This window comes from Podarcis bocagei (assembly GCF_964188305.1).
Source record: "Podarcis bocagei genome assembly, chromosome: 7".
Lineage (NCBI taxonomy): Eukaryota > Metazoa > Chordata > Lepidosauria > Squamata > Lacertidae > Podarcis > Podarcis bocagei.
Window position 1 is genome coordinate 37,539,199 of NC_138132.1, and position 24,824 is coordinate 37,564,022.

At 47.8% G+C, this 24,824-nt stretch overlaps 1 protein-coding gene across 3 annotated transcripts; it reads left to right on the top strand.

The window, feature by feature from the left end:
* The first annotated feature begins 44 nt into the window (after window positions 1–44).
* DRC7 (dynein regulatory complex subunit 7) lies at window positions 45–23,652 on the top strand. 3 transcript variants are annotated; one of them, XM_081203659.1, is made up of 18 exons: window positions 45–63; window positions 2,673–2,851; window positions 4,222–4,396; window positions 8,171–8,296; window positions 9,289–9,483; window positions 11,887–12,045; window positions 12,663–12,881; window positions 13,765–13,893; window positions 14,627–14,699; window positions 15,908–16,036; window positions 16,474–16,602; window positions 18,111–18,337; window positions 18,736–18,951; window positions 20,540–20,650; window positions 21,110–21,220; window positions 22,096–22,290; window positions 22,613–22,752; window positions 23,058–23,652. In XM_081203659.1, exons 2-18 carry the CDS (start codon window positions 2,712–2,714, stop codon window positions 23,149–23,151), a joined length of 2,568 nt encoding a protein of 855 aa, XP_081059785.1. In that variant the 5' UTR covers window positions 45–63; window positions 2,673–2,711; the 3' UTR covers window positions 23,152–23,652. The 3 variants fall into 3 exon arrangements, with proteins under 3 accessions (XP_081059785.1, XP_081059784.1, XP_081059786.1); XM_081203658.1 differs by lacking the exon at window positions 45–63 and adding an exon at window positions 66–177; XM_081203660.1 differs by lacking the exon at window positions 45–63 and adding an exon at window positions 120–138.
* Window positions 23,653–24,824: the final 1,172 nt, after the last annotated feature.

Here is a 24,824-nt window from a genome sequence, read left to right on the forward strand (position 1 = left end):
CAGCTTCCAAGGAGGTGGTTGCCATGGAGACAGAAATCAACAGACCCAGGAGAACCTGGCGAGGTGAGTAAGTGGGAAGGGCGACCGGTCTGTGCGGCTGCTGCGTGTGCAGCTTCAGAAAGGGAAGAGAAAGAAAGTGTGCGCACAAAAGCTCATCTACACAAACAGGACGTTTTGGTAGATATTCTATCCCTGGCTTAGCTCCCCAAAGAGGCCGGGGTGTGTGTGTGTGGAGGGGGGGAATGTTAGCTTGAATTCTTTGCGTAATGCGCACTCTAAACCTCCTCTCCTGGGCTCCCCTTCAACTGCTTTTCCAGTGTCATTTACATTTGGCAGCCAGGACAAAGCACTAAAGCAGTGGAGCAGATCGTTTAATGGCTGCTCAGTGGATAGAACAGATAACTGACTTGAAATGAAACCACTTCCGATCTTAACCACCTGGCCAGCAGTATTTCGTTGGGCCAAGATTGTGCCATTGTTTCTAACTCAGCTCCCCAGAGCCCCTGGGTATACCCTGGAAAGGTAAATCATCTGAAATAAAAATGAGGTGAAATAAAGTTAAATGGGGCAGGTTTCAAAATGCTGAGTGTTCAGTTGGGATCTAGGTTTGTATGATGGAGAGGAGGTTGAAGCGGGACGCAGTCATGAAATCAGAAACCATTATGTGACATTACGGATGAACTGCCTTTGTGTGTGAGAGAGACACACAGAGAGAGAGAGCGCACACTACATTACCAATTCTTGGTCAGATGATGGTTGTCTGTGCACAAAGCATTTTCCTTTGCCTGTTACATATTTTTTATATTTTCTGGCAGTATTTAAACTTTTTTTGTTTGTTTAAATTCACGCTGATTTCTATTAAATTGTCAAACTTTTATATAATCAATGTTCATCAAGCAAATATCTTGCTATTGGTTAACTTCTATTTTGTCAAGACCATGTTAATCAAGTAAATAAATTCTGCAGCCATTAAAAAAACACACATTGCCAGTTCTTTGGCTTAGTTCTGAGCAATACTAGATGTCCTCCACCTACCCACGCAAAGCATTTCAGGGGGCAATCCAGATGGCCTTCTGTCTTGGTAGGGCTTGGTTGAAGGAACAAACACTGACATGTCCTTGCATTTATCTGTGTGCATAATTCTCATTCTTTCCCCCAAAACAAGTGGAAGTAAAGGGGATGTACAAGGTCCTATTGTCATTTGGTTATCTGTGCCGAGCACAAAAACAAAATCAGAGAGCAGTTTCCCTTGTCGGCCCTTCTTTCTCTTCTGCTCATTACCCATTTTGTTTACATTCTTGGAATTGCCTCTCTAATAAGAAATTTTTTTTGGGAGAATGGTGACAGGGGGATCAGCATTCCCATAGTTCCAGGGCTGAAAAAGTGTCTTTTCAACTCAGTTTCTAATTTAGGGCTGTGGAATTTCCATTTCACAATCTGTCCAGGGATGTTTGGGGAAGGATATGGGGAACATCCCCCTTCTCCCCGATTGTAGGCCATGCATGATGGAGCCTCTCTGATCCTGGCCAGCTCATCACTGCAATTCATGATGGTTTGAAACAATTGAATGGACCAAGGTAAAGCAGAAACTCCATTGATCTCTGCTGACAATCTTCTCATGTTGCACTGTAAGGATGTATGAAAGCAACCACAGCAGATGTTCATAACAAATGCACTCTCTCTGTGTCTGTGCATGCTCACACAGTTCACAGTGCAATCATATGAAGTCTATTCAGAAGCAAGTCCCATTAATTTCAACTGGGTTCATTCCTAGGTAAGCAGGTATAGGATTCCAGCAGATGTCACCAACCTTTTGGAGCGCATTTGTGGACCAGAGAAACTGTTGTGGACCTCACACACACAAGCACACCCTGTAATCTCTTCTATTGGCTACATCAGAATGCTTCTTTCCAGCCCAGTTTGAGCAGGAGTGTGTGCCAGAGGACCCAAAGAAGGCCTCTGTGGGAGTATGTGTGCCACAGCTCACTGGTGGAGGAACAGGGGTGCGGGGGAGTGCCCTGCCCCTGGTGGCATGATCTCGGTGGGGTGCCACATCCCCAAGATGCGCACCACGCCCCTGTGGGCAGCACGCCATGTACCCAGGACACACGCCACGCCCCTGCAGGCAGCATGCCACACCCCGGGACTCGCACCAGTCATGCCCCTGCCTGCTCTCCACCCCACCCCCGCCGGAGCTCGAAGCTCCGCCACTGCCACAGCTGCCACCTTGATGACCCCTGGTTCAGAACATGCTGAGCTAGATGAACCCATGACATAGCCCTGGGTAAAGAGAGCATCCATCAGGCCATGCCAGCCTGAAGCTCTGATGTCCTTCAGTGGGTCTTACACAGGACAAGTTTAATGGGCTGCACTCATTGGATGGAATCCAAATGAAGTTGGACTTGTCCAGACAAGTCAGCAAGACTTGTCTAAGGCTAAGTTAAGCCCTGTGGATTTCACTGCAGTGTTAACCCCATTGATCCTCAATTCAATAGGATTGACTTCTGACTAGACGTGGTTAGGCTTGGACTCTAAAGCAGCACTAAGAACCTCTTGATCCAGCGTGTTGGCCTGCAGACATTTTGTATTAAGTGGCAGATAAATAGAAATAATATTGGTAATAATGCAAGAGGTAAATTATTTTTAAACACTTCCCTTCATTACTGCCCTAGGTCTTCTAAACGCCGACGTGTGCAGCCTCTAGGAGCAGGATGGAGAGCAGTGAGGGGAGCTACGTCTCATCAGGAGAGGAGGAGGAGGAAGAGCTCTCCTCTTTCCAGCTCAGCGATGAACTTCAAGATCTAGAGAAGCAGCTGTCCCACATCCAAGTCCATATTCCTGAAGTTGTATTGTAAGGCGGGTCTTAAAGTCCATCTCTGTGTGAACATGGAAACACCAGCTTCATCCACACCTTCCTGGCTTAGTCTTTGCTACAGAAACCCCAGCCCAAAGCAAAAGATTTTGCATTCTTCTAAATCAGATGGGGAGCCTGTGGTCCTCCAAATGTTGATGGACTCCAACTTCCATCATACCCAGGCATTTGGCTGGGGCTGATGGGAGTTGTAGTCCAGCAACATCTGGAGGGCACCAGGTTGGGTAGGACTGGAATATGTAGACAGTAACTGAGCTAGATGGTTCAGTGGTCTGGCACAGTGTAATTCAGCTTCCTATGTTCTTAAAGCAGGAGAGGGGAACCTCTCACTATCTGGCCCTTAGGACTCACTCCAGGCCACACACCCTCTCCACCCACACCTCTCACCAGCCTTATTTCACATCCTCCTTGTGTGATTTTGCCTGGCTGGGATGTGTCCTTGTGGGTGAATGACTAAGGGACTTGGGAACAGTTGAGGGAACTGGCTGTGTTTAGCCTGGAGGAGAGGAGACTAAGAGGTGATATGACAGCCACCTTCAATTATCTGAAGGGCTGCCACATGAAAGATGGAGCAAGCTTGTCTACTCCTGCTCTAGAGGCAGGGGCCTGAGCTGTGGATTCAAGTGGCGAGAAAGGAGATTCCAACAAAACGTTAGGAAGACTTTTCTGAGGGTAAGAGTTCAACAGCAGAATGGACTCTCTTGGAGGTTTGATGGCCATCTGTCAGGGATTCTTTAGCTATGGTTCCTGCACATCGGGGTTGGACTAGATGACCCTTGGCGTTCCTTCCAACTCTGCAGTTCTATGATTCTATGAACTCCTATGATGCCTCTTGCTTGCCTGATGAAAGGATAGAGAGGGGTGTGCCAGTGTGTGTGAAACTAGAGTACTGTAGAAAGGAAAAATGTTCACTCTTGAGCCGACCCCACCTGCCCACCCCACCCCACCCCAAAGTTGCCCAGGAGGGAACATGGCCCATGAGCTGAAAAATGTTCCCTGCCTTTGTCCTAAAAGAAGGAGCTTGCTTGTACAGTGGTACCTCTGGTTACGAACTTAATTCGTTCTGGAGGCCTGTTCTTAACCTGAAACCATTCTTAACCTCAAGTACCACTTTAGCTAATGGGGCCTCCTGCTGCCACCACGCCGCCGGCGCACAATTTCTGTTCTCATTGTGAGGTAAAGTTCTTAACCCGAGATACTACTTCTGGGTTAGCAGAGTCTGTAACCCTAAGCGTTTGTAACCCGAGGTGTTTGTAACCCGAGGTACCACTGTATTGAATGCTGCAAGGATGGTGCTAACCCATTGCTCTACAAATGGCCCATTTATCCACTTGTTCTTCTGCATACAGTGAATTTGACTGGAGTTCCGTTGACACCAGCAACCTACCTGAGTCCTACAAGACAAACTCTCCCAAGGAGCAAATGCTGCTGCAGGTGGCTGACAATTTTCACCAACAGTATGCGCATCTCTGCCCAGACCGCGAGCCTCTCTTCCTCCACCCTATAAACGAATGCCGTGTGGAAGTAAGTGGAAGGGCTGGGATTGGTCCAAGAGCTTTACTCAGCTTACAATTACAATTACATGGACAGAGTTTTGCATGAGGTAAGGCTCACCATGCCTTAGCTAACAAGCTCTTTTCAGAACCAGCCTCAGACTCTTACCTTCACTTACCACATACTTCACTGGGTGGCCTTCCAGATCTGGGACAAGGTTACTTTGCATTGTTTCTGCATACATCCTCCCTGTGTAGAAAATAAAATTCTGTTTAGACATTTTGAGTTCTCACAAGGAGTCCTGGGAAATGCAGTGTAGTGAGTTTCCCAAGCACCCGCCTTCACCAGTTACAGTACTCCAGGAAGAAGGACTCATAAGCCAGTTTAATACTGTAATGGAGATATGCACATATTTGTGCTATACCTAGTGCTGGTGCCAGGCAAATTTGCACCCTCAGCAAGGCTAACTACTTGCACCCAGGCTCAAAGATTGCTCACTTCAATTTTCAGAAACGTATGTCTTGTATAAAAAATGAAAAGGACATAACTTGAAGCTGCTAAATTTATTTTAAATTGCAAGAATAATTAAAACAACAATCTTTGATTGTCTTTCTCAAATACAAAAGAAAATGTAGCACGCAAATCATTTTGAATAATCCTGTAGACCACGGGTGTCAAACACAAGGCCCGCGGGCCGAATCCGGCCCGCCAGACCTCATCATGTGGCCCGTGTAGCTGCCAGCCCGCTTCCCCCTGCGAGGCGGCGCGCTGTGGGCGGGGATGGGGGGCTGGAAGGCGGACGGTGGAGAAAGCGAAGGCGCTCCCTTCCCGCGCCGTTACTCGGCCAGCCTGAGAGAAAAATTCTGAGGCGGCGGCGGCCTTCATCCAGGCTCGGGGGGCTATGGCGGGACTTTGCCCTCTCGGCGGCCTGGAGCATCTGGAGCTGGGGCGGCTGCGGGACCCGCCAGGCAGCAGCGGCGGCGGAATCGCCGCCACTTCTTCTCCTTCTCCTCCTCCTTGCTCGCCGTTGCCGCCGCTCTCTTCTTGCTCGAGGCAGGCCTGGAGCCGGGACAACCCGGGGTTCGAGCCCAAGGAGGAGGCGGGCGAAGCGGCCAGGGCGGCTGGCGGGAGCGTGGCGGCGGGGGCCATGCTGCAGATGGGCGTGGTGGAGTGGGGTGCCTTCGCCCTCAGAGCCCAACGCCCGGGAGGGCCTGCCGAGAGCGGGAGGCAGCGGAGGTGCAGGCGGCGCGGCGAAAAGGAGGAAGGTGGGGGGGGGAGGCAGGCCAGCGGCCTTGCTCCGCCGGAGGCGCCCCGCCGCTGCCGCCGCGTTTCCCTCACGAGGAGACGGGCAAGGAGATCGCTGAGCAGCCGCAGCCGCCTCGCCTGAGCCAAAGGGATGGCGCACCGCCTGCGAGGTGAGTCGCCGCCCGGCCGGGCCCTTCTGTCGCCCTTCCTGGCTCGCATCTCTCCTGTTTCACCTTATTACTCGCGAGTCTTCTGCTCTGAAGACAGATGCAAGTAATCCGTTCAGCTCCTCTGCAACCTCCTTTCCCACCTTTAGCACACTTTTGATTCCCTTGTTGGCCAAAGGCTCTACCACAGACATGTCCAAAGTCCATTTCGGGGGCCTAATCCGGCCCCTTCGGCAGTTTATGGGGTAAAATCCTCAAAAAACCCCTCAACAACTTCAACCCTAAAAAAAAAAGCTCAACAATTTCAATCCTAAAACTTTGGTTGGCCCTCACGGCCCTTCACTTCATCAAATCTGGCCCTCCTTGAAAAAAGTTTGGGCACCCCTGCTGTAGACTGTGGTGTTAAAATTTAAGGCTCTTAAAAGTCTCAGTTTCAGGCACGTCAAAATCTTACTTTACATGCCTTTTCCTATGCAAATTTTGTCACCAATTCCTTCAGGTCGAGTGCTGATACTTGGGCATGTTCATTTGATATACAGGTGACTCCCCACTTATGTGGGGGCTACATTCTGAGCCCCACACATACATAAGTGAAATTGTATAAAGTGGGGAGCACCCTCTATACACCCTTTAAACGCCCTCTCTGCCACTCTCTTCAATCTATACCAAAAATACTGTGTCCAAAAATATCCACAACTAGAATTGAAACCCTGGAGCTGGCAAAATGCTGGAGGACATACAGGTAAGCTGCTACTACTGCTGTGCTACCCCCACACCAGCTGTTAGGCAGGGAGGCTGGGCAGCATAAACAAAGCCCTGCTGCATCTCCAGTCTCTTTGGGGCTTCCTCTGCCCACAGTGACATCCTCTTCAGGCTCCGGGGAGGGTCTCCTTGCAAGCCACAAGGACTCTCCAGGTCTCTCCTACCATTTCCAAGTTTGAATTGAAGTACTGTATTTTTTGCTCTATAAGACTCACTTTTTCCCTCCTAAAAAGTAAGGGGAAATGTATGTGCGTCTTATGGAGCGAATGCAGGCTGCACAGCTATCCCAGAAGCCAGAACAGAAAGAGGGATAGTTGCTTTCACTGCACAGCGATCCCTCTTGCTGTTCTGGCTTCTGAGATTCAGAATATTTTTTTCTTGTTTTCCTCCTCCAAAAACTAGGTGCGTCTTGTGGTCTGGTGCATCTTATAGAGCGAAAAATAGGGTATTTCATTGTTTTCCGGCGCTGCGCATATATGCAGTGACGTGCGAGTCGATTGCACGTAAGTGGGGGAACATCAGTAGCTGCTAAGTCAATTAGTCCCTTTTGCCGCCTTATTGAGCATATGTAAGTTTTTCATAAATTTCAGCTTTGAGAAATTGTGTTCACCACTCGCCACTGACACTGGAAATGTGAGAAGGATCCTTACAGAAACAGAAAATAAAGGCACATTATCCAGGAGTTTTTGTACTTGTAGCAGCATAGACTTTGGAAGTCTTTGAGCTACTGCTATAAGTTCACACCATCAATATGTTTTGTTTCCACTGTGCATCAGTGATTTTTCCAATTTCTTGCAGGCCTTTAGTACATCTTCAGTAGATGTTTTGTTGATAGTGTATATATCATACAGGAAGCCAAACAGGGAATTGTGTTGTAGCAGCTGGAATCTCCCTTCAACAGATTGTATAGCCATGATCTAAGATAGCATAGTAGAAACCTACTTCGGATTTCTACTTTGAATTTCAGCTGTAGCTCACTAGAATAATGAATACATTTTCTAAATTAAATTAAGATGTGATAGTAAGATTTAAAATTAAATGAATTTTCACTTTTTATGTGGGTGTGTGGGTGTGTGGGTATGTGTGTGTGAGAGAGAATAAAGTTCTGTGCAATACATAGTGCAACAGTTGCACTAGCAGAAACTGGTTGTGCATAATCTGCATATCATTTGCACAAACGGAGAAAATCCCAAACAGCAGTTGGTGAGTATATGTTTGCTTTGCCAGATGGTCATTTGGAAATTATTGATCCAAATGGGGAATTCCTCAAATTAGTCCCCCCCCCTCTTTTTTTTTGGCTTTTAAATGATTGATTTATGTATTTATTATTTAAATGGCTTAATTGTTTTGCAGAGTGTGTTGTTTGTCATACCAACCACAAACGAAGAGAATATATTTTACTGAAATCAACATGCTTAGGACTAGAATATAGAAACTTTTTTTTAAGTGAAAGCTGTGATTTTCACATATGCAGAAGCAGCCACACAGCTGTGCTTCCAGGGCCATAAGTAGCCCTCTGCGGGGAGTGGGGTTGGAATGTATTGCTCTCTGCTGAAGCCCAGACTCCTTCCTTGTGATCAACTTTTCTCCTTCCCTGATACATCCACAAACCGGTGCTCTTTTCTTGCAGAAATTTGTGAGCACCACTGTGCGCCCAACTCTGCTTCCTTACTCAGAGTTGTACAACTGGGATGGCTGTGCCCGCTTTGTGGCAGACTATCTCACCATGGAGCCGCTTCCATCTCCTATAGCGCCGGTAAGAAACAGGGCCTTTTGGCATTATTTTCTTCACTCAGATTCTTTTAGGCCATGTTAGCCAACAACACTAGGGTGTGTGGGTTCTGCTGAGGAATTTCTCAAGGTCAGAGCAATGCAAAGAACAATTCCGGATGCTGGTTTTGACTTGGGATCAAGTCAGACAGGATGCTAAGCGTGTCATTAACAACCCTACCTGCTTCTTCTGGAAAATTAATAGCAGGTATGGTGTGGGTGGGTGATTTTCACCAAGGTTGCAAAAAGAAGGAATGTTTAATCCTTTCCTCCAATGCAACAACCCATTGCCAGCTTATATTAGCCCCAGGTAGCAGGAGGAATGGAGGAATCTGTCAGTTTCTCTCTGTTTCTCATTTCTTCCAGTCTTAAATTCAGTTCTCCACATTTCTCCAGCAATTTGCATTTTTGAAAATATTCTCATGAAAATTCACCAGTATTTTAGCGTGAATTTATCCCAATGAACACATTTCATATGCAGTTTTGCCTCACATGCTCACTTTTGCAAAGCAACATCTCCTGATAGAATGGGTTTCTGTATGTTATTTTCATGAATCAATGCATTGTTAAACGTACTTTCCCCCTCGTATATTGCATTTTTGGGGAGTCACTGTAGGATTGGCAAGCTGCATTCAAAAATTTGAAGAAGAGAGTTTCAAATGATATCTATGTTTCGGTTCTCACTTTGTTTCAGAAAGTGTGAATTTGACAAATTCAGCTTTGAATGTGAACCAAAAGATACTCTCCCCATTCCTGTTCAGTATAAGGCAGCTTCCAACAACAACAACAACAACAACAACTTGTTGCTTGTAACCTGCGCATCTGACTGGGATGCCCCAGCTACTCTGGGCAGCTTCCAACAGAATATAAAAGAACACATAATGCATCCTGTGTCCCTAACCCTTTCCATGGCTATTTGGGCTGCAGGAATAATGCAGGGGGCTATTCCATTGAAAACATGGTCTTTTGTCTACACAGCCCAGTTACCTGTACTCCCCGACTACGATCCTGCGCTACCAGCGGGGGAACTGCTTTGACTTCAGCATCCTGCTGTGCTCTCTGCTAATTGGTGCAGGTTATGATGCTTACTGCGTCAATGGCTATGCCACCCGGGAAATATGCATGATGGATGAGTCCAGGGAGGTGTGCCCACTCTTGAAAAAACCAGAAGAGGTGAGAGCTGTGGGTGTTTTCAGAGCCAAGCAGTGTGTGAGGGGCTTTAATTAGGATCAGGGGGTGGGATTTGAAGGGCCAAATATCAGTTGACTCCTTGGCCGTGGCTCAAAAAAGCTTTGCTAACTGTTCTGCTGATACTCTCCCAGCAGATGGCAACAGGAGCCGCTAGGAGGCAGCAGAGGCATAATTTTAATGGGCATCAGAAAGATTTTCTCTCTGTCTCTTGTGTATATGTTGATTACTTCTCTATATTTCTTTTTCAAATTTATAAATTTTATTTAATCATCCATATACATCCCTGCATTTCAACTGCATATTCTTAGGCATATCTAAGATATCATACCACATTTATATGCTTATATAGAAACATGTAATTTGCACGTGGTCTTTAATATATACCGTGCATAAATACCACATGCTACTTACACATTTCATCAGTACGTTTGCTATACTATGAAATGCCTAAGATCCTATTTGAAAAGGTATAAAAACTGAATATTGTGTATTATATAATAATATGTAAAGACTACATGTGTGCATGTTATGTATTAACTGTGGCATAATTAAGAAAGATCAATAAATAAACAAATGAATGGTGTATCAATGTTCATGTAAGAGCACACAAAATCATACTCATAATAACATTAAGTCAACCCGAATCCCAAAAAGTTAGACTAATTTTTTTATATTGGTGTCTTGCCAAATGCAAGGGGGTTCTTTTAATGAGATTCAGAAGCAATACAAACAAAAGTGAGCGAGAAGATTAAAGATTTTATTCTAAACAGCAAGCAATATATACATTACCAAGCAAGCACTTCAATCTGCCACTGGGAAGCCCTCAAGAAGTGGCGAGGTGACCCACAGGTAACCTCAGGTTGCACGAACCTGCAATCGATCAGTCCATGTATGAGCTTCTCAGAACTATGCCCCAAAACCATCCGATTTATTGATAGCTAACTTGTTAGTTTACATGCATTGCCCAACTAGCTAGCGCAGATTATTAATTGGCTATCCTCCTCTTCCAATACCACACATTCCTCCAAACAATGTCGAACAGAATGTACCCTGCATTATCACTGGCCTAAGAAGGTCAGAATGTACCCTGCATTATCACTGGCCTAAGAAGGTCAGAATGTACCCTGCATTATCACTTCCTTCCAACAAATTAAAGGTTCTCAGCCATCAAAGAACAGAACCAAGAGATAGAGAGGGGAAGTAAACAGAGGCAGGAAGAAATGACCATGTCAGATCACTAAGTTCCTCGAAATACAAATATCTTCCGGAAAAGATTGCCCCTACAATCTTTGTTGACTGGAGCAATTCTGGGAGCTTCTGTGGGCAAGGACCCTTCTCTTCATGGAGTGGAAGGGGTTTCATTTCTCCAGGGGTGGGTTGGCCACCCCTTCCCCCAACGTTTTAGTCCCATAGGTTCCTACATCAGCTGATGAGAAGCAATTTTCATCTTGGGAGTCTAAGCATCTGCTTGCTTTCTTGCTTACTTGCTTCTTCTGCTTCCCTTTTAAACATACCTCTGCCTTTCCTCCAAAGGACTCATGGCAGCATACATGGTCCTTCCTTCCATTGTCCTCCCAGCAGCCCTGCAAGGTAGGCGAGGCTGAACAATTCTGGCAGGGTTGCCCAGGTGAGCAAAGATTTAAACCCAGGTCTCTCCAGACTAAGTCAGACATTTCCTTTCCAGTATACCACATTGACTTATACAGCAAGATCTTTGCTCATAGTATGGCAAGTCCCATACCTATCCACCCCCACCTCTGGCTCATTCATGAATTGTAATAAGCCCACACTCTTCACACTGCCAGAGACTCCCAAATAAACACACACAACCTTGCCCAACTGCATACAGGCACCCTCCGCTTAATGGCAGTTCATTTAATCTGAGGGTAGGCAGAATGTGATTGTAATATTCTGGCAGATGAAAGGCAGTGTAAATGAATGAATGAATGAATGAATGAATGAATGAATGATGTAGCAGCTCAGTGGAGGCTGCTGTGATTGACACAGGTAGGAGGGAAGGCAGGGAGTCCAACAGTAGGTAGTGCCAGAGCCAATGATAGACAGAGACAACTAATTCTGGTCTTGTCCCCATCCTCCTCCCTGCTGAGTTCTGTAAGGGCAACACAGACTGAGGAGCATAGCTGTCAATGTTTCCCCTTTTTTAAGGGAAATTCCCTTATTCCGAATAGGATTCCTCACAAGAAAAGGGAAAAGTTGACAGCTCTGCTGAGGAGGAGGAAGTGCTTTCATCAGAACTCAATGTAGTAAGAAGGCAAGGAGTGTGGGGCTGGCCAGGAGGAGGGTCAGCACAGAGGGTCAGCATCCCACTTAACTGAAAGGACTTGCCTCCACTGGAACACCTTCCTTTTTGATTTATGACTACAGGTCGCAGTAGAGGCTACAAAACAGAAGCCCAAGAAGTACGCCATCAAGCCCCCCCGGGATTTAAGCAGCAAATTTGAGCTGCGCCAGGAAGCCAAGCAGGAGGCAATTGTGCAGGCTGCTCTGGAGAAGAAGCGGAAGGAGGAAGAGGAAAAGAGACTGGTGAGCAAGGCTTGCAGAATTCTGTCTTGCTGCAGGCACACAGCCTGGATGCGGAGAAGGACATCCACCCCCTGGGAAGAATCCTGGGTGCTGAAACATTGTTCCCCCCAAACGTTTTCATTTTTGCAAAAATCACTCTACACACACACACACACACACGTTTGTGCATTCATTAGGATTGCCCTTCACTTGATCTTACTCAAAATTGCCTTCAGTGACATAATCCTCATTTAGCGACAGCATGGTTTGTCTGAGCATCTGACCTCAGCCCAGCCAACTAACCATGGTTAGTTTTCTGACAACAAACCATGATGTGAAGCCATGGGTTTTTTTGCCAACTTACAAACCATGGCTAAGTTTACCCAACAGCCCAACAGCCTTGTTCAGCTGTGATGATTTCTTTGGCCACCTCAAACATTCATCAGACTGCGGTGGCACAAAGCAAGAACAGCTAGAAAACAAACCAGGTTTTGGAGAAACAAACAATGGCTTGTTTTTTCATCTCTTGAACAAACCATGATTAAAGTAAACCATGGCTCAGTGATGTGTACAAAGGGGAAGTACAATTGCTTTTAGTTGTATTATAGTCATTGCTCTTCTTTGTTTCTGTGTGGCAGGAAGCTGAGAAGCCCCCGCCAGACAATCTGTATGGTCTCCGGGTCCATGCCTGGGTTCTGGTTCTTTCAGGCAAGCGTGAAGTGCCAGAGAGTTTCTTTATCGACCCTTTTACAGGGAAAAGCTACAGTACCACAGACGATTACTTCCTTGGTATTGAGAGTGTCTGGAACCACCGGAATTACTGGGTCAATATGCAGGACTGTTGGAATGCCTGTAGGGTAAGCCAACGGAATGACTGGCTGGGTCTGAGTGTGGAACAATTAATTGCCTTCTGGCTAGAGGGGAAATGTTTCCCTTCACCAGATCTAGCCTGAATGATACCCTCTAGTCGTTGTTAGACTACAACTCCCATCAGGCTCAGCCCACACAAGTGATGGCCAAGGATGATGGGAGTTGTAGTCCAATAGCATCTGGATTTGTAGTGGTTGGCTATGTAAGCTTGGTACCACTGACAAATGGAAGCTATCAAGCAGTCTAGGAGTGTTGAGAAGTGGGATGGGGAATCCTGCAGGCCCTCCAGATGTTGTTGGACTCCAACAGCCACAGCCAGCAGACCAGTGGTTGGAGATGATGGGATGTGTAGCTCCTGAAGCCCTCCTTGGATCCATCACAAGGCACATACCTCTCCAACATAGTCCTGCCTTCGGCACACTCTTCCCATTCTAAATCATGGATGGCCAAAACATGGGTTGTGAACACCACCAAATGCAATTAAACCATGACACACAGGTGGCTGCCCCCTCTTTCCACCCTGGCAAAACAGAAGGGGTGTTCACACATTACATTCAATGACTGTACAATCCATTGAGCTGCACCCCCCTGCAGTGATTCGTTCAACAAATGTTCAGTCTGCGTAACTGTGAGCATGATAGCGGAGCTGCCCAAATCAGAACGCGTCCATGCATAGAGACAGCTTATTATACCTGTCTTTGGCGCAATGTGTGAAGGAGCCTCCAGGGAAGGAAAGGGAAAGAGGTGGAAAAGAGCAAATGGAGGACAGGGTGGGGGCACAGTGGCAGCGTCTCTGAATGATCTGGACTCAGAGCATCCCTTGCAAAGTTCCTGAGATCTGATTCCTTTGGCAACTGATTGTTTTTCCAGGATCTCCAGTTTGACCTCGGGGACCCCGTGCGGTGGGAATTCATGTTGCTTGGCACTGACAAGCCCCTCCTGTCACTGCCAGAAATGGAGGAGGAAGAGGACCTTGCGGAGGACGAGGTGGATGACATGGTGAGCCATCCCACCTTCTTCCTTGCTTGCCCCTCAGTGGCAGATGATTCTGTGCTGTGCACTAGCTCTTCCTGAGGATGAGCTCATGCCTTCCAGCAGCCTTCCCCAACCTGGTACCCTCCATATGTTTTGGACTACAAAGACCATCAACTCTAGTTAGCAGGACTGTGCTGACTGGGGCTAATGGGAGCTGTAGTCTGTTGACATGATGTCAGCTATTTACATAGGATCAGAAGTCACTTGAGCAGCAAAAGATCCTAAGAATGCCCTCAACCCCCCAATCCTTTCTCCTACCTCAGAGCAGGCTTGGTGAGTTCGTTGTCCCCATGACATGGACTCAGATTATCACTGAACTTTCATCGTCTCAGTTTCCAAGAGCTTACACTCCTGGTAAATGGGGTGGCGGGTTGGACCTGAAGTGATGCTACATAGCTGTGGTTGATCCCAGGAAATGTTCTTGCCTTCCTTGTTGGACCAGACAGCAGGTGGGTGGCAAAGGGGAAAGAAGATAACCTGAAAGATTGTTTGGTGTTCAGCAGCACAGGATCAAATAGAGCAATGCAGGAGATCAGGAAGAGGCTGGCTGACTCAGTGGCAAGTCAAGACAGTGATTCCTTGCTATATCAGACATAGAAAGTAGATGGGGTTTGCCCAGATGAATATGAGGGTAGGTGTTTTGGGCAGAGCAGGATTCAGCCTCCTAATGGCTTCTTCTCCTGGGTCTTCTTGATAGATGAAGGAAGAGGAAGCAAAGGGCTTTGACATGCCTGCATCTTGGGTGGAGCAGATCCAGATATCTCCAAGAGGTATTCTTCTCCCCACCATCACCGCCTTGACTGTGTTGTGAGTGGCCAAAGTATAGATCACTGATGCAGCTCCTCGGTGCTTCAGGGATTGCTTCTGGAGAATTTAAGAGCGAGGCCATTCAAAATTGTATTATCCTCTTCCTCCTCCCTATTATTCCTGAGGCTGAGAGAGCTTGAGAGAAGACAAAGGTCCTTGGATGTTTTTAAACAGAGGTTGGATGGCCACCTGTCAGGGATTTTTTAGTTGTGATTCCTTCATTGCAAGGGGTTAGACAGATCTTGGGGTTCCTTCCAGCTCTATGATTCTGTAGGTCCTGCTGGCCTCAGTGAACAGTTGGGAGCTCATGGGTTGGGGAAGGAAAAGAGCAGGAGGATCAGCTGGGGATCAGGAAGCAACAAAGGATGAAAGGACTACAGAAGGTTCAGACCAGGCAGAGTACAGCAGGCACTTCAGGCAGCAGATGAAGGGGCCGAGGAGCAGCAGCAAAACATTGGAGGATGAAGCTGTGTATATCCATGGCCTGACACCCCTCTCCCCCCCCCAAAGACAGCTGCTTGCACTGTAGTCAGGCGCAGCTGCCTGTCCATTTGGCTTCTGTACATGGAATGGGAGGGCCACCATCTTTGCTTCAGGCAGCAGAATGTCTTGGGCTGGCCCTGTGAGGGGGCTGAGAGGAGCCACAGCAATGTCTAGGCTGGTCTCTGGTGAGCAAGTGAAGATGTGAAATCCAAGGAAGTTGATCAGCTGACTGTTGAGGTGTAGCACCTTGCATGGAACATTAGAATTATAGAATTGCAGAGTTGGAAGGAACCCCAAGGGGCCCTGTAATGCAGGCAGAACTAAAAGACTTCAAAACTTTAACACCAGCTCTTGGACCACCTAATGTAGCACTACAGATAGTGTATTCCAGTGAGAAGTTTAAATGGGGATTTGTTTATTTATTTAGAGCATTTGTGCCTCACTTTTCAGCCCAAAAAGGCTCCCAGAGTGGTTTACAGGCCGTCAGTTAAAACTAGACAGTCCCTGCCCCTTCAGGCTTACAACCTAAATGACATCCAAGGAGAAAGTGAGAGAAGGAGGCAGGGAGACGAGCTCAGGTGCCAATTCTTAAATACTTACTTGTTCTTATGATTTGCAGAGCATTTTGTACCATTAAAATGCATGCTCCATGGCCAATGGTCATCTTTGTTCGTCTTCTTGCTCCTAGAATTCGAGACACGTTGTCCCCAAGGCAAGAAGGTGATTCAGTACAAGAACGCCAAGCTGGAGAAATGGGCGCCGTATCTGAATAGCAACGGACTGGTCACCCGCCTCACCCTCTTTGAAGATCCAGACCGTGAGCCAGCTCTCTGGGGTTCTGGACAGGGGTCTCTCCCAAGCCCACCTAGAGATGCTGCCAGCGATTGCACCTGCTGGGGGACATCTGCATGCAAAGCAGATGCTGTACCCACTGAGCCACCATCTTGGCATTGCCGAAAGTTGCCTGAGTTTATGGGGCTGATAGGAATTGCAGCCCAACACCACCTGGAGGGCATCATGCTGGGGAAAGCTGGTTTTCACAACACAATCATTTACACCAATCCTTCATTGGGTTCTCATTTACTGTAGTCAAGGTCTGATTGCTCCCAACACCCTTCTAGCATAGTCCACAAATGAGTGGAGGGGTTCATTTATTATTGCACTTATATCCTGCCTTTCTCAAGCAGCAAAACATCCAGGGCCACCCCATATGTAAGCCGCCATTGCCATGGATTGTTCTCTTCTCCTCCTAAGGCACCAAAGTGCTGGAAGTGAAGGAATGGTACAAGAACCGGGAAGACGTGTTGGATACAAGAGAGCTGAATAAGAAAACGGAAGTGACGAAGGAGTTCTTCATGCCTGGACATGTGCAAGGCCTCAAAGGTGTGTGTTTTTGTATTGTAATTTTATGTTGTGAACTGCCCTAAGATCTACGGGTATAGGGTGCCATACAAATTTGAATGATAACAATAACAACGGTAGCCAAGCCTTTTCTCAATGTCCTGGTTCAGGCACTGAAGTCTGGGGCTGTTTCTCCAGCAGCATCTCATTCCTGAGTCTCAGCTTCCTTGGTTCTCTGCCAGGTCCTGATCCAGGCAGGCACTTTCACAGCCTTCTCCGTCCTCTGAGTAGACTCACACACGGCTGGCAAGGCTCTTCACCAGCAGATCCAAAGCGCCTGCCTAGGGTCGCAGCTTCTCTGCTTGTGTGGCCCTGCAAGTGACTGGCAGGAGCATTACAATTCATGGAGGAGAGGGCTATCAATTGCTACTGGCAAGAACTGCTATGCTCTGCTCCACAGCTGGAGGCATCAATGCTGCTGAATACCAGTTGCTGAGAATCACAGGAGGGGAGAGGGCTCTTGTATTAGAATACTGCTTATGGGCTTTCCATTGGGGCATCTGGTTGGCCACAGTGGACTCGGTTGGCCTGATCCAGTGGGATCTGTTGATGTTCTTACTGGCAACTGAGCTATGCTTCCAGAGCGGTTGTGCTGCTGTGCCAGTGGAGGGGCCCTTTTGCCCCATCCAAAACTCTCTCAACTTGCTTTCTGTTAAAGTGTGTATGCTTCAGCCCACCAATTGCAATAATCATGAATGTGTTTGCCGGTTAAGATATGCCCCCAGAGGCTCTGATCTGGTTACCCATCAGTAGCCCTGGGGAGTTACTGAGATGGGGCATTTGCAGTGGAGCTATAATAATTATAATAATTGTTTATTTATACCCCGCCTATCTGGCTGGGTTTCCCCAGGCACTCTGGGTGGCTTCCAACAAGAGATTAAAATACAATAGTCCTTCAGATATTAAAAGCTTCCCTAAACAGGGCTGCCTTCAGATGTCTTAAAAGTCTGGTAGTTTTTTTCTTTGACATCTGGTGGGAGGGTGTTCCACAGGGCGGGCGCCACTACCAAGAAGACCCTCCATCCCCAGATGTGTTTTGCTGGTGTCTTCTCTCTGCTATCCTTTAGGCTGTAGGAGAAAATCATCCCATCCTTTAATCAGATCATCTGTTGCTTCTCAATTGGGCTCTTAATTGCAGATTTTATTATGCATAGAACTGTAGAGTTGGTAGGGAACCCAAGGACCATCTTTTCCAACCACCAACAATGCAGGAATCACAGCTCAAGAACCCCTGACAGATGGCCATCCAACCTCTATTTAGAATTCTCCAATGAAGGAAGAGTCCACCACCTTCCAAGTGTTACGATATTGAAGCAATGCAGCCTGCTGGTAGCTTGAAAACAAAACATAATGGGAATGTTGGGACTGTTCCGTGGGAAACAGAGGGACAGTCAATTCACAGTGCAGAGGTAACACATCAAATAAATAAAAATAACACACCTTCTTTACCTGGCAATTCACCCTATTGGGCTTCTGTTTTGGGTTCCTAGCACATGACTACTTGACGATGGACCCCGAGACAGATCGCACCATGGAGTTTTATAGCGAGACGCGGGTGGATGGCCTTCAGAAACGGGTTGAAACTCCCAATGAAATGGAGGAGTATTTTGAAGGACGGTCGGATTTCCTGTATTACCGGCACGCTGAGTTTGGCAAAAGAATAAAGAAACCAGGCAACGCTGCGGCCATCACTGAAAGCAATGCCCGACCTATACTGGTAAGTGGAGCACGGGGGCTCCAAGTACAGCTGGGGTAGCACAGTGCCCCCGAGAAACAGAGCTGCAGATCAGGAAGCCCTTGATTGGCTCTGGTGCCACCTACTGTTGGCCTCCTTCCTTCTTCCCTAACAGTCCCAGTGGGCACCAGCCACCACTACACACAGGTTAGCCCTCCCATCTCTTTGCCATTGCTCCCAGCATCCACTGACTCACTCTAATGCTAGAGCCAGCTCAGTGTGGCATAACATCGCCAACTGCTGCTGTGCCAAAAACTTGAATTTCCTCCTCTCCCTCGCTCTCTCTCCCTCCACCCACCCACCCACTCCCTCCTGTTAACTTGGTGGCTAGGAGTTTGATTCCGGCTGACACCCTTTTTCTCTCCACACGTTCTTCCCAGAAAATCACTGAGAGGTTCCACAGGAACCCACAAAAACCAGCTGACGAAGATGTGGCAGAGCGCATCTTTTCGATAGTGGAGGAGAAGATCTTCTTGACCTACCACTGCAAGGAGAACTACATCACCCCCTCAAAGAGGGACTTCAACAAGCGGGCAGATGTGGACAGCATGGGAAATAAGATCATCATGACCCCTGAGATGTGCATCAGCTACCAGGTAAAAAATAGATGGGGAGATCTGATTGTTGCAGAGAGCAACTAGAGAAGCAGCTGAGATGGGGCAGAGAACTTAATGGGTCGTGGCTGGCAAGGAAGCCACTGGCAATAAACCTCAAGGCCTGGTCTTGTTTTTGTCATAGAATTAACTTCAGTGTGTGCATTTGGGGACATGTATTTAAACAGATTTCTTTTTTAAAAAATATGGCAGCTAATTAGCTGGGTAAGAGCCACATGGACTACCACTCACCATACCTAACAGCAGGGCTGGCCTTTGTCCTCACATACTTCTTCCTCCCCTTCCCTTAATGCACTGTGATTCCCTCCCTCTTTCTTCATACAAGGCAATCCATGGTTTCGCGTTGCATTCAAATAAGGGAAACAATGGTTTGCTATCATTATAATGATTACTTTGATTTCTTACCCCTTGTTCACCAGAAGACCCCAGGGCAGGTTTCAACCATTTAAAATGCAATATTAACAACAGTTCAAAACAAGTGACAGTCACAGGAATAGAGTGAGTCCTGAAAATAGGTCGCCCTGAACATCAGGATTGGAAATCATGGTAGGGTCGTGGTTTGCAACTTGGGACATGTGTGTGGCAATCTCAGGTTTCTCTCAAAACAGGAAGCAGAGGAAGAGAGAAGAAAACAGTGTGTGAGGGGAGGTGTGAGCTTGAGGCTCCTGGCAAGGTTATGCTCTTAGTGCCCAGCTGTGGTTTGGTGGTGTATCTCAGTGGTGTATCTCAGCTGAACTCATGTGCTGTAGCAGATTGCCTGTTCAATGGCTGCCAGCTGGGCTATGAAATCCCAGGTGGGTTATGAAGCCCTACAAGTGAGCTTGGGCCAGCCAACCATTTCTCAGCCCATCCTGCCTTACAGGGTTGTTGTGGGGAGAAAATGAAGGTGACCCTCCGTCCCCCACAGCTACTGCAGCTTCTTGAAGGAAGGGCACTGTGGAAAACTAAGTAGTAATAGGATTATATTTTAATGCTGCCGCTGGCTGACCTTTTTTGTATGCTTATCAATGACTAACTTTTAGGTTAACTTTAAGCTCGTTAGCATCCTGTTCTTACAGTGGCGAACCAGACGCCCCAAAGGGAAGCCTGCAAAGAGCTCCTAGTGCAACAGCACCCTCCTGTGAGTCTCACAACTGGTATTCTGAGGCATACTGCCTCCGACAGTGGAGGGACAAGTCACCAGGAAATTGTCTGATCCTCTTTCAAAACCAGTGAAGCTGCCTTTTTGAGGATCCTGGACATATGAGCGAGTTGATGTGCAATGCCAGAATCATATGCCTTCAATGCCTCTAAGAGTGACCCTACACTGTTTTGAGGTGGGGGGGGGGAGGTTTACAGTCAAGTGGTCTATACATTTTATGAAAGAAATAACTCTGAAATTAGCTGCGATTCCTGCATTGTGGGGGCAGGGGGCCAGATGTTGCATTGGGTCTCTTCCAGCACTGTGGTTCTGTGATTCTGTGTGCCATCTACACCTCTGAGAGTGACCCTCCCTTAAACCCAAGATGTCTTATGTGTTTTGGAAGGGCTGGCCATTCCTCCCCTTCCTCACAGGCTCCTTTGCCTTTAGGCAGGGTCCACGGAGAAGGAAAAGAAGCTGTTCCACCTGTATGAAATGATGATGCACCTGATAGAGGACGAGAAGAAATCCCGGCACCTGGTGTGGGAGTCAGAGATGGAGGTAATGGGAAAGGAGTGGAAGGCGGGTCATAGCTTAATAGTGGCTAAAGGCTTTGTCTACAAGCAAAATAGCTTGCAGAGCAGATTTGGGAAAGACCCCTGCCTGGGGCCCTGCAAAGCTGCTGCTAGTTTGAGGAGGCAGAGTTGGGTTTTTAATACATTGCGTTCATTGCTCTGCTCACCACTGGCATATGGCCCTCAAAAGATTGCCTAGAAGGAAATGTAGCCCTCAGGATGAAAAAGACTCTCCCCGCCTCTATTCTAGAATATAATGTGTGCCATTAACTATCACATTCGCTAAACACAAAACCACCTACTCTCCTTTTTCAGATGTGGTGGATCTTTTGTTTTGTTTATTTCTAAGCTCCAGCGATCTCTCATGCGCAGAGTGTGCTATACGCACTGGCCGAAGGGGTGTGTTGGCAACAAGGTTATTGCTAACATTTCTATCCCATCAAAGGTCCTGGATATTCTGAGGATTCGAGAGGAAGAAGAAGCAGCCAGCAAGTTGACCGTGTCTATTTATGATACTGAGAGGAACGAGAAGAGCAAGGAACAGCGAGAGGCAATGGTAGGTGATGAGGGTCATCTTTAAACTCAGGAACATTTATTCATTCATTCTTTACATTTATATCCCACCTTCCCTACAAGGAGCTCAAAGTGGTGTACAAAGTTCTCCCCATTTTATTCTCACAACAATCCCGTGAGGTAGGTTAGGCTGAGAGGCAGTGACTGGTTCAAGGTCGCCCAATGAGCTTCATGGCCAAGAGAGGGTTTGAACTCTGGTCTCCAAGGTCCTGGTCTGGCATTCTTAACCACTGCATTCCCTCTTCCCAGGGAACCCTCCCTCTGCTAGCGATGGGTGGGGCCAGAGGCCAAAGTGGGTGGAGCAATGGATGCCACTGTGCTAGGCTCATTCCGGCCATGCAAAAGTAAAAGGTTTCTGCACACACAAACCCAGGCAAGCAATTCTGACAGTTCCAGCTGGCCAAAGCACTCAAGGTGGTTGTGGAGCAGGGCGGGGAGGGGGGTGTGGCTTGTGGAGCATCCAAGGGCCAGAAAGAGAGCTCTGAATGCTTGAATTCTGCCCCCAGGCCCCTGACATGGAACATACAAAAGGCCCCCACTGAACATACAGAAGGCCCCACTGAACCAGGTCCTGTTCTCAGGGTAGCTGTGACTCATAAGAAAATAAAAGAGCTTCCTGGGTCAGGCCAGTGGGCCATCTACTCCAGCATCATGTTCTCACAGTGGCCACCCAGATGTCTCCCACCCAGGTGGGAAACCAGCAAGCAGGATTCAAGCACAGGAGCCCTCTCCCCACCCTGTGGTTTCCAGCAACTGGTGTTCAGAAGCATTGCTGCCTCCAACTGTGGAGACAAAGCACAGCCATTGTGGCAGCAAGTGTAGTAGCCACCGGCTCGCTCTTTTTATCCCCTCCTCCAGGAGCGCCAGCTGCAAGAGGAGCGCCAGCGGCAAGTGGAGCAGGATCTGGACTACCTGGCGCCTTTCCTGATCCAGATTGGTGGCATCGAGAAGATGACCAAGTGGCTGGCTTTGCGCCTGAAGGAGGACTGCCTCAGCGATTTCAAGCACCGTCTCGTTGACAAGGCCAACCTCATCCAAGCACGTTTTGAGAAGGTGCCTCCTCTTTCCTCCACCCTTTGGCTATCTAGGGGGGAGGGCCAAAGCCTGATGAGCTTTTACTGCCTCTTTGGGGCAGAGAAATTCAACTCGGTTCACTTTTAAAGGCAAAGGTACGTAATCCACAATTTCCGAAACAACCGAACCAGCACAGCTTGTTATGGACCACACCTCAGCTTTTGGTCCAAATGGATTGACAGCCAGCTCCTTCTCCTCCAGACCTAAGCTGCCCAGTGCCTGACCCTTGCTAAGCCCTGGTACAATGCCCCTCCTTTCCCTCTCTCCACAATCCTTTCCCTGCCTCTCTCTCCCTGCACAGGAAACTCAGGAGCTCCAGAAGAAGCAGCAGTGGTACCAGCAGAACCAGCTCAACATGACCCTAGAGGATGAGGATGCCTACCTGACCTACTGCTCGGATGCCATGTTCCGCATACGCATCCTGGAGCTCCGCCTCAGCAGGTACAGCAAGCAGATTTTTATAGATGAGTTGTATGAACCTGCCCAATGGTTAAGGTCTGCCTCAGAGTCCCTGCAGGTGTGCCCGCCTGCTAGCTCTATGCTGCTGGCAGGCACAAGGGTCGGGGGCTTTTCTGTGGTGGCTCCCAGGCCTGTAGAACTCCCTCCTTGAAGATGGGTGCATGGCTCTGAAGCAGTAGGCTTTAAATCAGGCACAACATCCCAAAGAGCATAAATGTCTGCACCGTAGAGGATTTGCCTCTATTTTCCTCATCTTCTTCTTCTTCTTCTTCTTCTTCCCTTCTCAGGCACAAAGAGAGAGCTCCGCTAAAATACATAGCATTGGAAGAGAAACTATGCAAAGACCCTCGCCTGTCTGAGCATCTCAGATTTTATCTGTGACTTTGCTCCAAATTTGCACAACCGTAGCTGGGAATGACCCCTTGATACCTCTTGACGGCTTCCTTGATCTGCCAGTGCAAAGTATAATGACCAAAGAAGACTTTTATTCTATATTGTTTACCATTGGCCTTCCTTTTCTTCCTCCTCCTCCTCTTCCTCCTCTCACTCTCTCTCTATCCCTTTCTCCCTCTCTCCCCCCTCTCTCCCTCCCTCCCTCCCCAGAAAACACTGGGAGCTTCCAGCCATGCAAACACCCAGTGAATTGTGGTTTTTTTTCCTTTGGGTGTAACTACAGCTAGCAATTCTCAGTTTGGTCAGGTGAGCACAGCTGCCCCTCCACACCAATCACCGCTGACCGCTTACAGGCCCATGTCTGTCACAAAAGCCCACTAGCGGCAGTATGGCTCTTCTTACATCTGTATTCATGTGAAGTGTCTTTAGGCTCCCTTCATGCCTGTTTCATTTGCCAAATGCGCTCCCAGTAAATGTCTTCCTCTGGCATCTTTTGTTCCGCATCATATAATTGTAGAGTTGGAAGGGGACGCTGAGGGCCATCTAGTCCAGCCTCCTGCAATGCAGGAATCTAAAAGACCATACAGTACTATTGTTTAAAGGTTTCACAACTCTTCGCTGAACCCCTAGCTGAGGGCTCAGGGTGCTGGTCTCAGCTCCACTTTGCAACCCTCAGGACCCACCTACGTATTGCAGTCCAGAAGACCTCATAGTGGTGAGCAGAAACTTCAGAGCAACAGGAATTTCCTCTCTGCCCTCCACATGCCTCCAACGCACACAGAAGAGATAAGTGAGAAAGTGGTCAGGGCCAATGACAAGAAGGCAATGCATGGGCATATTTGTGTTGTGTCTACGGCAGTTGTAGGAAGCTTGAGCAGCCTTGGGACCAGGGCAAGGAGGAGAAGAGTGGAGAGTGGGGTGGGGAAATTTCTTTGTCCCCCTGTCAGTAAAAATAACCTCTCAGAAGCTCCTATTTGCATTTCAAGAGAAGCCTCAGTTACCACCACTGGAGAGGCTTCCCTCCAAATGCAAATAGCAGCCTGTGAGAGGCAATTTTTACTGGCAGGGGGGCAGGGAGTTAAATTTTCCCACCTCACTCTCCACAGCTGCTCTATAACTAACAACAGTCATGCATAGTAATTGCATTCAAGCAATTAACATCACAGCAACATCGACCCTGAGTCTGCCTTTCGGCTGCAAATTATCATGCCCTTCTACTTGTCTGTATCATCGAACCAAATTTAAAGGTCCTTGGGTTGATGGCATTATGGGGGCCTTCTACTTGTCCATATCATCGAACCAAATTTAAAGGTCCTTGGGTTGATTGCATTATGGGGGCCTTCTACTTGTCCATATCATCGAACCAAATTTAAAGGTCCTTGGGTTGATGGCATTATGGGGGCATTGCGGTAGATGAAGAGTACAGGCAGGTTGCTTAAACCAGACAGAATAAAATCAGTCAGACCTGAGCAGCCAGACAGTGCAAAGGATGTGTGGCTCTGTGGCTTGATCAAGCTAGCTTCTAGGGCTGCATGTGTCATTCCTCTCCTCTTGTTTGAAGAGCCAGGGCTGCACCAGGTTCACAGACCTTGAAAGAGCGCACTCAGCTGTGCAAGTGGGCTTCCTCCACTTTCCCTGTCTCACCCTCCCTCCTTTCCTGC